The sequence below is a fragment of the Bos grunniens genome, chromosome 15 (assembly GCF_055505025.1).
Source record: "Bos grunniens cultivar Pamir isolate PY7600 chromosome 15, Bosgru_T2T1.0, whole genome shotgun sequence".
In the NCBI taxonomy this organism is placed as follows: Eukaryota; Metazoa; Chordata; class Mammalia; order Artiodactyla; family Bovidae; genus Bos; species Bos grunniens.
The window spans coordinates 62,860,055-62,877,976 of NC_141179.1; the positions used below are offsets into that span (position 1 = coordinate 62,860,055).

Sequence of the window (17,922 nt, forward strand, 5' to 3'; positions counted from 1 at the left end):
ATTTTGAGCATTACTTTACTAGAATGTGAGATGAGTGCAATTGTGCAGTAGTTTGAGCATTGTTTGGCATTGCCTTTCTTTGGGGTTGGAATGAAAACTGACCTTTTCCAGTCCTGAGGCCACTGCTGAGTTTTCCAAATTTGCTGACATTTGAGTGCAGCACTTTTACAGCATCATCTTTTAGGATTTGAAAAGGCTCAACTGGAATTCCGTCATCTCCACTAGCTTTGTTCATAGTGATGCTTTCTAAGGCCCACTTGACTTCACATTCCAGGATGTCTGGGTCTAGGTGAGTGATCACACCATTGTGATTATCTGGGTCGTGAAGGTCTTTTTTGTACAGTTCTTCTGTGTATTTTTGCCACCTCTTCTTAATATCTTCTGCTTCTGTTAGGTCTGTACCATTTCTGCCCTGTATCCATCCCATCTTTGCAAGAAATGTTCCCTTGGTATCTCTAATTTACTTGAAGAGATCTCTAGTCTTTCCCATTCTGTTGTTTTCCTCTGTTTCTTTGCATTGATCGCTGAGGAAAGGTTTCTTATCTCTCCTTGCTATTTTTTGGAACTCTGCATTCAAATGGGTATATCTTTACTTTTCTCCTTTACTTTTTACTTCTTTTCTTTTCACAGCTATTTGTAAGGCCTCCTAATACAACCATTTTGCTTTTTTGCATTTCTTTTTCTTGGGGATGGTCTTGATCCCTGTCTCCTGTACAGTGTCACAAACCTCTGTCCATAGTTCATCAGGTACTCTATCTATCAGATCTAGTCCCTTAAATCTATTTCTCACTTCCACTGTATAATCATAAGGGGTTTCATTTAGGTCATACCTGAATGATCTAGTGGTTTTCCCCACTTTCTTCAATTTAAGTCTGAATTTGACAATAAAGAATTCATGATCTGAGCCACAGTCAGCTCCTGGTCTTGTTTTTGCTGACTGTATAGAGCTTCTCCATTTTTGGCTGCAAAGAATATAATCAATCTGATTTCCGTGTTGACCATCTGGTGATGTCCATGTGTAGAGTCTTATGTTCTCGGAAGAGGGTGTTTCCTATGACCAATGCATTCTCTTGGCAAAAGTCTATTAGCCTTTGCCTGCTTCATTCTGTACTCCAAGGCCAAATTTTCCTGTAACTCCAGGTGTTTCTTGAATTCCAACTTTTGCATTCTAGTCCCCTCTAATGAAAAGCACATCCGTTTGGGGTATTAGTTCTAAAGGTCTTGTAGGTCTTCATAGAACCGTTCAACTTCAGCTTCTTCAGTGTTACTGGTTGGGGCATAGGCTTGGATTACCATGATATTGAATGGTTTACCTTGGAAACGAACAGAGATCATTCTGTCGTTTTTGAGATTGCATCCAAGTACTGCATTTCGGACTGTTTGTTGACTATGATGGCTACTCCATTTCTTCTAAGGGATTCCTGCCCACAGTAGTAGATATAATGGTCATTTGAGTTAAATTCACCCATTCCAGTCCATCTTAGTTCACTGATTCCTAGAATGTCGACATTCACTCTTGCCACCTCCTATTTGACCACTTCTAATTTGCCTTGATTCATTAATGAGCAAGTGTAATTCCATTGCCATATGACAGCCCATGAAATATTTGAAGCCAACTCACTTGCATCCCTTGGGTCTCTTTCTCTTTAAGGAAAATACTCATTTCTCATGCATTCCAGTCCCTTCACCCTCCTGGTCACCCATTTGGAAGATGCTTTAGTCTATGTAAGTCCTCAAATGAAGTATATTATTATCAGTCTGGTCAAATACCATAGAATATAACCGAACAGTCATCTCTCTCAAACTAGGAATTGGACTATTAATATAGGCCAAAACTACATTTGCTTTTTGGCAGTTCTGTCACATCGTTATCATATTTGTCTGCCCAGTGTTATGAGTATTTATTAAATAGATTAACAAAATGCTTATTGTACAACCTCAAAATTTTTTCACGGTATTGGTAGTTTTCAGCTTCAACAGCTTAAATATTTTTTTGACTTTTTTTGCTAATCCCTAAATGGGTGATCTTACCCCATTAGTTTTTGCTGCCCCAAGAGTAGGATTGATAACTATTATAGTGTTTGTGACCAACCTAGATAGCATATTCAAAAGCAGAGACATTACTTTGCCAACAAAGGTCCATATAGTCAAGGCTATGGTTTTTCCTGAGGTCATGTATGGATGTGAGAGTTGGACTGTGAAGAAGGCTGAGCGCCGAAGAATTGATGCTTTTGAACTGTGGTGTTGGAGAAGACTTTTGAGAGTCCCTTGGACTGCAAGGAGATCCAACCAGTCCATTCTGAAGGAGATCAGCCCTGGGATTTCTTTGGAAGGAATGATGCTAAAGCTGAAACTCCAGTACTTTGGCCACCTCATGTGAAGAGTTGACTCATTGGAAAGGACTCTGATGCTGGGAGGGATTGAGGGCAGGAGGAGAAGGGGACGACAGAGGATGAGATGGCTGGATGGCATCACTGACTTGATGGACGTGAGTCTGAGTGAACTCCGGGAGTTGGTGATGGACAGGGAGGCCTGGCATGCTGCGATTCATGGAGTCGCGGAGAGTCGGACATGACTGAGCGACTGATCTGATCTGATCTGATCTGATAGTGTTTGTGTGTGTGTGTCTACGATAAGATATGTTTTCTGCCAAAGTACAGTAGATCTGAGTTTACAAGACAAGGTAAATTTTTGTTTTCCCCTTAATAATTATAAGTATTTGCTGTGTACTATGTACCCAGTGGGCCTGCCTGGTGGCTCAGTAAAGAATTCACCTGCCAATGCAGGAGACATAAGTTCAATCCTTGGGTCAGGAAGATTCCCTGGAGGAGGAAATGGCAACCCACTGCAGTGTTCTTGCCTGGAGAATCCCATGGACAGAGGGGCCTGCTTGTTTACATCCATGGAATCTTGAAAGAGTTAGACACAACTTAGCGACTGAACAAGAATATGCGCAGTACTAGTGATGTAACAGTAAGATGTGTTCTCTGTCATGAGGAATTTTTAGCTTAGTGGGGAAATTTCAATAATATGTATTAAATGCTATGTGTAGCAGTTAACACTATGCCCAAGGGCACTCTGATCATGTCAGCTAGGCTTGAGGATAGCTTCTCCAAAAATGAGGTTATCTAATCTGAATTTGGGAGGATTTAAGGGAATTAGCTAGCCAATGAGGTGAAGTTCATTTATACTAAAGTCCTGAGTTCAGATGCAGTATGACTACTAGAGATAGTAATTTAAGATATGAATATAGATTAGATCAGTAGCGATTGTATGTAGATTTTTTTAAAAAGTCAAAACCCTTAGTCATTTAAGAAGTAGGTAAAAGAGTGGGAACTTTGCCATTTAATTTAGTTGTTTTACGTCTTCACTGATGATAAATTATTCAATATTTTTTATAGTCTACAAGCGAATATCCATAGTTTACGCAGTATGTTCGTGCATGCTCAGTTGCGTCAGTTGAGTCCAGCTCTTTGCAGTACTAATGCATATATTTTATTGCCCTTCTGAGTATTGCATGCTAAATCACTTCAGTTGTGTCCAAATCTTTGTGACCCTATGGACTGTAGCCTGCCAGGCTCCTCTGTCCATGGGATTCTCCAGGCAAGAATACTGGAGTCAATTGCCATGCCCTTCTCCAGGGATCTTCCCAACCCAGGGATCAAGCCCACATCTCTTATATCTTTTGCATTGGCACGTGGGTTCTTTACCACTAGTGCCACCTGGGTATTATGTGTCCTCAATTTTATAAATAATTATTTCTATTTTTCTAGTTAAATAATCGTGTCTTGGATGGTAAAAGAATCCACCTGCAATGTGGGAGACATGGGTTCGATCCCTTAGTTGGGAAGATACCTTGGAGGAGGGCATAGCAACCCACTCCAGTGTTCTTGCCTGGAGAATCCCCATGGACAGGGGACCCTGGCAGGCTATAGTCCATAGGATCTGAAAGAGTTGGACATGACTGAGCGACTAAGCACTGCACAACACAGTTAAATAATTTAGGTTTACTTTTTTCTTTACTGAATAGTTATTCAGTGACCATTATGTACCTTCTAAAGGAAAAACAATAATCATATATTTTGTTACACCACTTTTAACAAGTATTTTTATTTTTGCATGTTAAGCTCTCCTCCTTGGCTACAACCATGCAGAGACTATAGGCCACACTAAAGGATTTCGTTCTTTCTCCCAGGAGCAATGAGAAACCACTAAAAGATTTTAAGTAGGGAAGTGACATAATCAAGTTTGTATTGAATATTTTGAAAAGGTCACTGCTAAATTGAAGGAAGATTAGAGTGGATACAAAGAAGTAAGAGGAAATTGCAGCCGTCTAGCAAGAGCTGTCGGAGAAGGTGATGGCAGCCCACTCCAGTACTCTTGCCTGGAAAATCCCATGCACAGAGGAGCCTGGTAGGCTGCAGTCCATGGGGTTGCTAGGAGTCGGACATGACTGAGCGACTTCAGTTTCACTTTTCACTTTCATGCATTGGAGAAGGAAATGGCAACCCACGCCAGTGTTCTTGACTGGAGAATCTCAAGGACAGGGGAGCCTGGTGGGCTGCCGTCCGTGGGGTCGCACAGAGTCGGACATGACTGAAGCGACATAGCAGCAGCGGCAGCAGCAGCAGCAAGAGCTGTTGGTAGCAAACCTAGAGGAGAGACATTGGCATAGAGCAAAGTGAATTCTAAAAATAGTTTGAAAATAAAACAGAATTTTAGGCATGGAGAGAAGGGTGTATTGGTGAGAGGGAGGAGAGGTATTAAGAATAAATTCTGCTATTCTGAAAAACTGAAAGAAGACCACATTTGATGGAACAAATCAATGAGTTTCTGAGTTCTATCTTGGACATACAGGATTTAAAGCACTTCAGTGCTTCTGTATTTAATAGTAACAGAAGCCTGAAAGTGATGTAAAAGTCCATATTGGGGAGATGACTAAATATTGTAAATTATGAGACATAAATTTACTAGATTATGCCTCTTAAGCATCATAGTTAGAAGACTAATTCATGTGAGATTAAGTGGAAAAAGTGGGATAAAAAATTCAATAATAATTGTAACCATCCTACTGTACAGCACAGGGAAGTATATTCAATATCCTGTGATAAACCATGATGGAAAAGAATATGAAAAAGAATATATACATGTATAACTGAATCACTTTGCTCTACTCATAATTGTGACGCACAGGCTTAGTTGCTCTGCAGCATGTGCTATCTTCCTGGACCAGGGATCAAACCTGTGTCCCCTGCATGGGCAAGAAGATTCTTAGCCACTGTACCACCAGGGAAGTCCCTAAATCGACTACATTTTTGATCGTGGATTTACTTTAGTATTCTGTACCAAGAAGGTTTATAGACAAATTGCCACATGGTATTTTAGGTATGCCACAGGAGACTGTTTTAATAAACTGCCTTTCCTGAATTATAATTTACATATTAATATGATAAAAGACCCATTTTAAATGTGTATTTTAGTGATTTTTTTACAAATATATTTACTCACGTAACCACCACAACAATCACGGTATAAACCATTTCCAACATCCCCCCTAAATTTTCTCAGACCCAAATATTTCCTGGTCCCCAAACACCTAACATCTTTCTAGCACTAGAATTTAGTTTTGCTTTCTCCAGAAAGTTATGACCAACCTAGATAGCATATTGAAAAGCAGAGACATTACTTTGCCAGGTCCGTCTAGTCAAGGCTATGGTTTTTCCTGTGGTCATGTATGAATGTGAGAGTTGGACTGTGAAGAAAGCTGAGTGCCGAAGAATTGATGCTTTTGAACTGTGGTGTTGGAAAAGACTCTTGAGAGTCCCTTGGACTGCAAGGAGATCCAACCAGTCCATTCCGAAGGCGATCAGCCCTGGGATTTCTTTGGAAGGAATGATGCTAAAGCTGAAACTCCAGTACTTTGGCCACCTCATGTGAAGAGTTGAGTCATTGGAAAAGACTCTGATGCTGGGAGGGATTGGGGGCAGGAGGAGAAGGGGACAACAGAGGATGAGATGGCTGGATGGCATCACCGACTGGATGGACGTTAGTCCGAGTGAACTCCGGGAGTTGGTGATGGACAGGGAGGCCTGGTGTGCTGCGATTCATGGGGTCACAAAGAGTTGGACACGACTGAGCGACTGAACTGAACTGAAGACTATCAGATTAAGGCAGTCATATCATATATACTTTTTACATCTGACTTTTTTCACTTAATGTTTCTGAGATTCATTTTGTTGCCCATCTATCAACAGTCCATTTCTTTTGTTGTTGAGTCTTACCTCATTTGTGGACGTACCATCTGTTTTTCCATTCACTGGTTGATGGACACTTATGCCATTCCCAGTTTTTGATTCTTACGGAAAAACTATCATAAACATTATGTGTACATCTATGTGTGAACATGTCTTGTCATCTCTTATGGATAATAAGCAGGAATGGAGTTGCTGATTCTTATGTTTAACTTTATAAGAAACTGCCAATCTGTTTTCCAAATTTTACCATTTTACACTGCCTCTATCAATGTGGGAATGTTTTATTTGCTCCACATTTTTTCCATACTTGGCATTGTATTTTTATTTCAGCTGGTTTAGCAGGAATGTGGTGGTTTTTCAGTGTTTCAGGTTGCATTATTTTGATGTTTAGTACCATTGAAAATCTTTTCACGATCTTGTTGACCATTCGTATATCTTCTTTGGAAGACATAGTTATTGTTCCACCTCATATACTTGTTTTAAAAAGGAAAAAAATAAAAGCATTTGAGTATGCTTAATATATGGTAGAATTCTGACTATAATTTTTTTTTCTTACAGAAGAGGATAAATACAACATTTATTCTCCTTTGCTCTTCAAGTATTTCCTGGCAGAAGGAATTGTCAGTGGCCATGCTTTGTTGGTTGCATCTGCAAAAGAAGACCCTGCTGACATTTTACAGGTATAGAATATATTAATTCAATATTATAGTTTGAATGTTTTATGAAAAAAATATTGCTTATGTATATATAAGCAAGATATATATTTGTGTATGTGCAAACTGTATTTAAATATATTAATGGGACCTCACGTGTCTTTTTTTCTCTTAAAAAAATGTATCAGATTTATTTGAACATATGTTCTAATTTTTAGAGTCGAACAATTTTTTAACCTTTGTATCAGAGTGAGAAAATTTTAATAAGCTATTTAAAACTGAGAGTAAACAAAATTATTGTTAAATGATGGTATGAGAACTTAATAAACTAGCTAGGTAAAGAAAAACAACTGCAAAATGTTGTCAGATTTTATGTTAACCAGTATTCCAAAGGTATAAGTTGGAAGATGATACAGATATTGGAAGTACTCATTTATTAAAATTATTTTGTTTTGAGAATGCCAGAAATTATTTTCTTCCAAGAAATAAGCAATAATTCTAAAATATGTGATTAAAATATTGAGTTGGCCAAAAATTTCTTTGGATTTTTCCAAGATCTTAAGGAACTTTTTGGCCAACCCAGTACTATATCTTTTTAAGTCAAAGCATACTTTTCACCTCAGAGAAGGCAGTCATGACTTTTATTTTTATTTTTTTAATTTAATTTTATTTTTAAACTCTACATAATTGTATTAGTTCTGCCAAATATCAAAATGAATCCGCCACATGTATACACGTGCTCCCCATCCTGAACCCTCCTCCCTCCTCCCACCCCACACCATCCCTCTGGGTCGTCCCAGTGCACCAGCCCCAAGCATCCAGTATCGTGCATCGAACCTGGACTGGCATCGCGTTTCATACGTGATATTTTACATGTTTCAATGCCATTCTCCCAAATCTTCCCACCCTCTCCCTCTCCCACAGAGTCCATAAGACTGTTCTATACATCAGTGTCTCTTTTGCTGTCTCGTACACAGGGTTATTGTTACTATCTTTCTAAATTCCTTAAATATGCGTTAGTATACTGTATTGGTGTTTTTCCTTCTGGCTTACTTCACTCTGTATAGTAGGCTCCAGTTTCATCCACCTCATTAGAACTGATTCAAATGTATTCTTTTTAATGGCTGAGTAATACTCCATTGTGTATATGTACCACAGCTTTCTTGTCCATTCATCTGCTGATGGACATCTAGGTTGCTTCCATGTCCTGGCTATTATAAACAGTGCTGCGATGAACACTGGGGTACACGTGTCTCTTTCCCTTCTGGTTTCCTCAGTGTGTATGCCCAGCAGTGGGATTGCTGGATCATAAGGCAGTTCTATTTCCAGTTTTTTAAGGAATCTCCACACTGTTCTCCATAGTGGCTGTACTAGTTTGCATTCCCACCAACAGTGTAAGAGGGTTCCCTTTTCTCCACACCCTCTCCAGCATTTATTATTTGTAGACTTTTGGATCGCAGCCATTCTGACTGGTGTGAAATGGTACCTCATAGTGGTTTTGATTTGCATTTCTCTGATAATGAGTGATGTTGAGCATCTTTTCATGTGTTTGTTAGCCATCTGTATGTTTTCTTTGGATAAATGTCTATTTAGTTCTTTGGCCCATTTTTTGATTGGGTCATTTATTTTTCTGGAGTTGAGCTGTAGGAGTTGCTTGTATATTTTTGAGATTAGTTGTTTGTCAGTTGCTTCATTTGCTATTATTTTCTCTCATTCTGAAGGCTGTCTTTTCACCTTGCTAATAGTTTCCTTTGATGTGCAGAAGCTTTTAAGTTTAATTAGGTCCCATTTGTTTATTTTTGCTTTTATTTCCAATATTCTGGGAGGTGGGTCATAGAGGATCCTGCTGTGATGTATGTCAGAGAGTGTTTTGCCTATGTTCTCCTCTAGGAGTTTTATAGTTTCTGGTCTTACATTTAGATCTTTAATCCATTTTGAGTTTATTTTTGTGTATGGTGTTAGAATTCCTCTAAAGTCAGGAACAAGACAAGGGTGCCCACTTTCACCATTACTATTCAACATAGTTTTGGAAGTTTTGGCCACAGCAATCAGAGCAGAAAAAGAAATAAAAGGAATCCAAATTGGAAAAGAAGAAGTAAAACTCTCACTATTTGTAGATGACATGATCCTCTATATAGAAAACCCTAAAGACTCCACCAGAAAATTACTAGAGCTAATCAATGACTATAGTAAAGTTGCAGGATACAAAATCAACACACAGAAATCCCTTGCATTCCTATACACTAATAATGAGAAAACAGAAAGAGAAATTAAAGAAACAATTCCATTCACCATTGCAACAGAAAGAATAAAATACTTAGGAATATATCTACCTAAAGAAACTAAAGACCTATATATAGAAAACTATAAAACACTGGTGAAAGAAATCAAAGAGGACACTAATAGATGGAGAAATATACCATGTTCATGGATTGGAAGAATCAATATAGTGAAAATGAGTATACTACCCAAAGCAATTTATAGATTCAACGCAATCCCTATCAAGCTACCAACAGTATTCTTCACAGAGCTAGAACAAATAATTTCACAATTTGTATGGAAATACAAAAAACCTCGAATAGCCAAAGCGATCTTGAGAAAGAAGAATGGAACTGGAGGAATCAACCTACCTGACTTCAGGCTCTACTACAAAGCCACAGTTATCAAGACAGTATGGTACTGGCCCAAAGACAGAAATATAGATCAATGGAACAAAATAGAAAGCCCAGAGATAAATCCACGCACATATGGACACCTTATCTTTGACAAAGGAGGCAAGAATATACAATGGATTAAAGACAATCTCTTTAACAAGTGGTGCTGGGAAATCTGGTCAACCACTTGTAAAAGAATGAAACAGTCATGACTTTTAGAATTATTAATTTCTTGGTAAAGAACAGGATCTCAGTTTAAGCCATCCTTCGATTAGAATTTATAATCTAAAGTCATTTTTTTTTCCTCAGAGGGTGTTTTAATTTCACTGTATAGTTTGCAAAATGGCAAATGAATAAGTCATTTATTAGAAATCTGTAGCATGACAAGTACTAATTTATAATAAGTGTCAAGAGACACCAACAAATTTCTACTCTCAAACATAAAAATTATTATAATACTGAGGTCAAAACTAGCATGGTTCTTTCATATGGGTCAGACTTTGTTTATCACATTAAAATAAATCCAAGAGAAATGGAGAAAGGCATGGCAACCCACTCCAGTGTTGTTTCCTGGAGAATCCCCGTGGACAGAGATGCCTGGCAGGCTACAGTCCTTGGGGTTACAAAGAGTCGGACACGACTGGGCAACTCACCACCAAAGATAAAACCTTTGTATAATTTTCCAGATGATTCCCTTCTAGCTGAAGAGCCTGTTTTCCTTCATTCTTATTTCTACTTATTAACCCTTTGTAATATTTTCTTTCTTATTTTCTGTTTTTGTTTCTTCTTTTGTTCCTTTTCCCTTTGACCTTTATCATTTTGGTCAGTTTCCTAACAGTAGTCTGCTTGTGACAAGCAATGGAGTAAAGGCCAAAATCACTTGTAAAGAAGCTTTTATGGGTTCTTCACAGCCCATTCCACAATATACTGAGCCTAAGATTTTGTATCAGACACAGCTGATATATAGGATTTATAGCTATATTGGAAATTTTTGCCAAGCCATGGGCAGGAAGGCCTATTTCTATGTGGTTTTTAAAATGTTTGATTTTTTTTTTTTACTTCTTCCCTCTTCCAACCTGTGCAACTGATGTTAAAGCCTATACTATACTTTGGCACCCCACTCCAGTACTTTTGCCTAGAAAATCCCATGGACAGAGGAGCCTGGTAGGCTGTAGTCCACGGGGGGCGCTAGAGTCGGACACGACTGAGCGACTTCACTTTCACTTTTCACTTTCATGCATTGGAGAAGGAAATGGCAACCCACTCCAGTGTTCTTGCCTGGAGAATCCCAGGGACGGGGAAGCCTGGTGGGCTGCCGTCTATGAGGTCACAGAGAGTCCGACACGACTGAAGCGACTTAGCAGCATACTTCTACATTTTGCCTTAGAGAACTACCTTGTTTTATTTGAAAGCTAATCTGTGACACCTTTATTATGTATCTTGATTTGTACAGTTCAGTTCAGTCACTCATTTGTGTCTCACTCTTTGTGACCCCATGGACTGTAGCATGCCAGGCCTCCCTGTCCATCAGCAACTCCTGAGTTTACCCAAACTCATGTCCATTGAGTCAGTGATGCCATCCAACCATCTCATCCTCTGTTGTCCCCTTCTCCCACCTCCAGTCTTTCCCAGCATCAGGGTCTTTTCCAGTAAGTCCGTTCTTCGCATCAGGTGGCCAAAGTATTGGAGTTTAAGCTTCAACATCAGTCCTTCCAGTGATTCAGGACTGATTTCCTTGAGAATGGACTGGTTGAATCTCCTTGCAGTCCAAGGGACTCTGAAGAGTCTTCTCCAACACCACAGTTCAAAAGCATCAATTCTTTGGCGCTCAACTTTCTTTATACTCCATTCCCACATCCATACATGACTACTGGAAAAACCATAGCTTTGACTAGACGAACCTTTGTTGGCAAAGTAATGTCTCTTCTTTTTAATATGCTATCTAGGTTGGTCATAACTTTTCTTCCAAGGAGTAAGTGTCTTTTAATTTCATGGCTACAATCACCAGTGATTTTGGAGCCCAAAAAAATTAAGTCTGTCACTGTTTCCACTGTTTCCCCATCTATTTGCCATGAAGTGATGGGACCAGGTGCCATGATCTTCGTTTTCTGAATGTTGAGTTTTAAGCCAATTTTTTCACTCTCCTCTTTCACTTTCATCAAGAGGCTCTTTAGTTCTTTGCTTTCTGCCATAAGGGTGGTGTCATCTGCATATCTGAGGTTATTAATATTTGTCCCGGCAATCTTGATTCCAGCTTGTGCTTCATCCAGTCCAGCATTTCTCATGATGTTCTCTGCATAGAAGTTAAATAAGCAGGGTGACAGTATACAGCCTTGACATACTCCTTTTCCTATTCGAAACCAGTCTGTTGTTCCATGTCCAGTTCTAACTGTTCCTTCTTGACCTGCATACAGATTTCTGAAGAGGCAAGTCAGGTGGTCTGGTATTCCCATCTCTTTAAGGTTTGTACAATTTAGTATTAAAAGATTTCCATGTACTTTACATATCCTTCTTTGGAGTATGTGAAGAATTTTGAAATTATAAAATAATTTCATCAAAGTTTCTTAAGATATCTAGTCTTACATGCAAGTAGTTAGATTCTGCAAATTTTTTTCATAGAGTTTATGATGTACTAGAAAAAAATACAAAGCTGAAGTCAAAAAACATAGACTCTTAATAATGTTGCCCTTGTGACCAAAATAGATTAATAAGGACCAGACTTGTCATCATGCCTAAAACAGCTAAAAAACAGGACAAAATATTATGAAACATCACTTAATAAGAGACATATTACATACCTTTGAGCATCACATAGTAAAAGACAGTGATTGCTGAGTTATGCAAAATAAGCAAAGTAAACCCTAAAATTTCCGTAGCTTACTGCATGTGAAGTATCCAGGCCATAGTGCAGGTAGGATGGACCCAAGATAAGAAAGTCTTAGGAGACAGAGCTAAGAATAACCTCCTTATTGTCTTTATCTGGAGCCAGTTATCATTTAAGGAGATACGTATGGGTGCCAAGTAAGCAAGGGGAGGCCTTGTGATCTTTAATTCTATATGTCAACTTGACCATGCCACAGGGTACCCAGATATTTGATCAGATATTATTCTGAGTGTTTTCTGTGAAAATATTTTTGGATGAGATTAACAGTTAAATTGGTAGACTGAGTAAAGCAATTTGCCCTACCTAATGTGGGTGGGCCTCATCCAGTCAGTTGAAGGCCTAAGTAGAATAAAACCACTAACTTTCCTCTGTGTCAGAAAGAATTCTTCCCTGGACTACCTTTGAAGTTGAACATCGACTTTTACTTGCCGTCAGGTTCAATCTGAAATATTAGCTTTTCCTGAGTCTGCTATCCTTTGGATTAGAATTACACCATTGGTTCTCCTGGTTCAGAAGCCTTCAGATTTTGACAGAAATTACACCATCAGCTTTCCTGTATCTCCAGCTTGCTCTGCATATTTGGGGACTTGTCAGTCTCCGTCATCATATGAGCCAGTTCCTTATAATAAATTTTATTAGAGAGATATATATGTATGCATATATTCATGTATATATGGGTGTCTACATACACACACACACATCCTATTTGTAGTGTTTCTCTGGAGAACTCTAATACAATTTTACTGAAAATATAAAGATTACATTTAAAACCAAAGAAGGCATTTCACATTTATTAACCTACTTTGAATGATTATCACCTTCTTATCTTATATCTTGGCCAGTTTTCCAGATAGTACACTGATCTCTTCCCAATTTTTGCACTCATATTTCTAAAAATATTTTTTAAAGCTATGTATCTTCTTTTATAATAAGGTATGAAAAGAATTTATTTATGATATTATTTAGTTGCAATGGATGTTATTGTGAGTACTGCCTTTTTACTTAAAGACTTTTATATCAGTCTTATACATGTATTCAACTGAATCTAAATAATAGCAATTTGTTATCAGTACTAATATTAGAAGTATATACATAAGCAAACACTTTTTTAACAACTGGAAACTTTACATCAATCATTTTTTCCTTGAATTCATATTTTTTCACTCATTCCTCATAGAGTTTTGTCAGAATCTTATATGTTTTATATTCAGCATATTTATTAATAACCTTGATAGTTTTTCTATAACAAAACTTTAAATTTATTTTAATCTTCTTGTCTCAAAAGAATCTAAGTTGTAAACACATTTCTTCTTGTTTCAATCACCATTACAATTAAAATTGCATGCAATATGTCAATAGACATAAAAATGTTTGTACTAAGTTGCTTCGTTAAGACGTATCAGTACATGAATTTCATGGACAGAATTCAGCATCAACTCTATTCATATTTTTCATTTTGGCAGATGTGAGCAGTTCATAGTTAAGTGAAGAATAGAGAAAGTTATGTTATTGTATTGTTATTTGGTCGTTGTGTCCCAATTCTTTGTGATCCCTGTGAACTGAAGCTTGCCATGCTCCTCTCTCTGTCCATGGGATTTTCCAGGAAGAATACTAGAGTGGGTCACCATTTCCTTCTCCAAGGAATCTTCCTATCTCAGGGATCAAACCCACGTCTTCTACATCGCAGGTGGATTCTTTACCACTGAGCCACCCTGTCCCTCAAATTATCCTTTTACTTTTTCTGAGTAATACACAAAAAAGAAATCACACGATGTTCATCAACATATATTAAGTTCTTTGTCTAATTTATTAGGTCCACATAAAATTTTGCTGAAAACAAATGAAGAAAGGGTTGTTTCTCCAGTCATTAGAACCTTCACATTTTCTGTACCAAATAAATATTTTAAATTGTCTTTTTGTTTGGTGCTGTGGAGATGCCCCACGTGCTCTGTGGCAACGAGAAGTAAACCTCTCACTTATTAAGTGAGAAAGGAGAATAGGGAAAGGGGAACTTGTACATCTATCATTGGCACATTCTCTGTGAGGTCATTTTTTCACTAGAGTATTTGTTTAAGTTTAAAATCTAGGAATTGATCCCTTAAAATTCTCATGATCAGATATCTCTTTCAAAGTCTTCATATACCCCAGGTTTAAAGACTCCCAGTTTTTGACAGTTAAAAAAGGAATTGAAACAAGTCATCTTACCGGATCCAGATTAATTTTTCTACCGTAGGTGTTTTTAAATGAAGAAAGTGTTCTAATGTCATCAGATCTATTTTACTTTATCTCATGCACTTAGAATATATTATCAAAGATAATATAAATACTCCACAAAAATCTAATGGTATTAGACATTAGATTTACTTAACGTAACACTGCAGACTTGACACTGCATTTTCAAAGTTTGTTTCATTCTTCTATTTATAAGTAGCCTAGAACGAGTTGTTTTTGTGTAAATAGCGTTTGCTTTACATGACAATTTAATATTTATCAATAATGTATTCAATGAAGTTAAATAGCGAATTAATCATAAAGTTGAGTGTCTAATCCTCAGGAAAAATTTATCTTCTCTGATTTTAATGCCATTATTTGCTTTTAACTAAAATCACTTGTATAGATGAGTAATCAAATTTGTTAAAGGCTGTAAATGCTAAATAACATGCACACATAGCATTCCCGTATATTAAGAAATTATTTAGTGATTCATTTTTAAACTGTTTTACTTTTGATTATGTTCTTGTATTTCATGAAGCTCTACTCTGAAGGTGTGTCTAGTTTTTGAGTTAATAGAATCTTCACTCATCAGTAATGTTTCTTCTCTTTTTTTATAATTTAAAAAATTGTTCATTTGATGGGGAAATATTACTTTGTTGCATGTTTCTTTGTTTACAGTGAAGCAGAGTATTTTCCCCATGGTCATTAGTCTTGTGCATTTCTTTCTTTTTTTATAATCGATTTTTTTCCTCTTTTTTTTCCCTCATTGCTCTGTATGAGCTCTTTACATATTATAGTTGATATCCCTGGATTATATAAAGGGTCCTTGTTTTGTACTTTGTCAGGGTCTAAGTCCCTGAAGTTATAAGGTTGCACAGGAATATCAAATTTGCCAAAACACAAAATAGCCACCTAAACTCTGTCCCTCCTCCCACATTTCTCACACATAGCACTAGCATATTTTTTCACCCTTCATCATTAGATTTGTGGGTTGGTCTGTTCCTGTTAGCCATATGTTAAACATTCTTGAGTATAATCCAAAACAATTTCTAATGTGGCCGAAGATGCAAAATTCCCTGAGGTTGATCACTGTGATCAGGGAGAATTATTTGAATCCCATGCAAGTCTACTGGCTAATAAGAATATAGAAGAATTCAGCCAGTTAACAAAGTCATGTTTTTTAAATTTTCAAACTTGTCATCTTCTGTTTCTTACATGTTTAACAGATTATAGTAAAACAGTATTTGACTTAAAAGAATGTCATTCTCAGTTTTTTGTAAGAAATTACAGAAAGTGTTGTTTTTAACATACATATGTTTAATGTGGTCCAATTAGTGTTCATACATTTAAAATAGACTGGATGATAAAATTATAGTTAATAAAAATGTATGCTGCTGCTGCTAAGTCTCTTCAGTCGTGTCCAACTCTGTGCGACCCCAGAGACGGCAGCCCACCAGGCTCCCCCGTCCCTGGGATTCTCCAGGCAAGAACACTAGAGTGGGTTGCCATTTCCTTCTCCAGTGCATGAAAGTGAAAAGTGAAAGTGAAGTAGCTCAGTCATGTCTGACTCCTAGCAACCCACCCCATGGACTGCAGCCTATCGGGCTCCTCTGTCCATAGGATTTTCCAGGCAAGAGTACTGGAGTTGGGTGCCATTGCCTTCTCCAAATGTATGTATATAAATAAATAAATAAAATACATAAAAATACATAAATAAAAATTTATGTATATTCTTCATAATACTAGTACACAAAGTTTTAATATCTTTGAGAAAAATAAAATACTTCTGTAATTTAAAGTGAAATATTAAATACCAATATAGATAAGTAATACTTTCGCACCTGTAAGGTATAGATATTATGTATTTTCTATATCACATTCAGTTGGGATTTCAGCGTGCCCAACTCAGAGTTATACTGAAAACTCTGTTGCATCAAACAGCCCAAAAATGAATGTAGAGACCCAAGGCATTAACAATGTTTAGAGATACAACATGGAGGGGGAGGATGCTATAATTGTTTAGTTTTAATTTTGTGATGTATGATTGGGGATTTCTAGAACCTATAACCAAGGCAAATATTGCTGGTATAAGAAAAGGGAAAAGACAGTCTTATAGACCATAATTAACTTAAAACTGTGTATAACTAAAAGACAAGTAAAGGATAAAAAGCCCCATCAGCTGCCTAAGATATGTTATATAACCACCCAGCAATTTATCCATCATCCTTTGAAAACATATTCATGCCTATTGTAGTCAAAGCTTCAGGAAGTCAGCAGTAAGATGTAACGCTGAAAAATTACACCCTTTAGAAAATCCTATAGAACAATATACATGATGTTGTTAAAGCTTTTAAAAACAGATACAGTAAGTATTTTGCAGTTAACTTTTTTATCTAAAAGAAAGAATCTTCTTGATCATCTCAAATATAATGATGGGTATTCTCTATGAAAACTTCCTATGGAATGCTTTCTAATATCATAAAATTACATTTTTATGTTAAAATATTTAAACATTTATCTGTGTATAGGCTGATTTTTTATATGAAATAAAAAATTATAAACATACTTGCACACCCAAACATTTCTTAAGAACTTGAAAATGCTAAAATTTCTGTTATATTCTTTTCATAATGTTTAACAATATGATGGTATGTGTTAATACTTATGGAATTAAAGAAAGTAGAATTTCAGAAGTAAATTCAAAATGCTGTTTCATAATATACTAAAGTCAGTTTTAAAACTTAATTTGAATGTTTCTAGTGATAACATGCCAGAGAGGTAATATAGGTTCAGGAAGTGATATCTAGTACCTAGAGCAAAGACTTGTTGCATTAACTTTTTGAGTTATCTAGTACATACATTATGCACTGTCTAACATCAGCCACAGTTAGAACGGAGTGGGAGCCTAGAATGCATGTAAGAAGCTTCAAAGTTGTATGTTTTAGTGTGTACGCAGGGAAAGTACATGCTTTCCATCAGGAGTACCCCACCTACCTTAATGTTTAGAAAAGGCCCACGGCATATGATATTTTTTTAACATCAAACGTGTTGGTCAATAAATATTTCAAATTTAATATCAATTATGATGAAACTTCCCATATTTGCTATTGAGAAAGTCTTTAATAATTGAAAATGATTATTTATAATAATCATAAATCATGGAGTGAGTTTCAGTTCATTTAAAATAAACTTTATTCATATTTGATGAATTAATATAATAAAATACTTTGGTCACTTTTTCACTTGGTAACAAAGTAATGAAG

The 17,922-nt window shown here is 36.8% G+C and overlaps 1 protein-coding gene across 3 annotated transcripts in view; it reads left to right on the forward strand.

The window, feature by feature from the left end:
• Window positions 1–17,922, forward strand: part of ELP4 (elongator acetyltransferase complex subunit 4) — a 254,785-nt gene that overhangs the window by 28,440 nt on the left and 208,423 nt on the right. For all 3 annotated transcript variants that reach the window (XM_086340944.1, XM_086340945.1, XM_086340943.1), the window contains exon 3: window positions 6,813–6,934. In XM_086340944.1, the coding sequence (XP_086197070.1) occupies window positions 6,813–6,934 (122 nt within the window). The remainder of the gene's footprint in view (window positions 1–6,812; window positions 6,935–17,922) is intronic.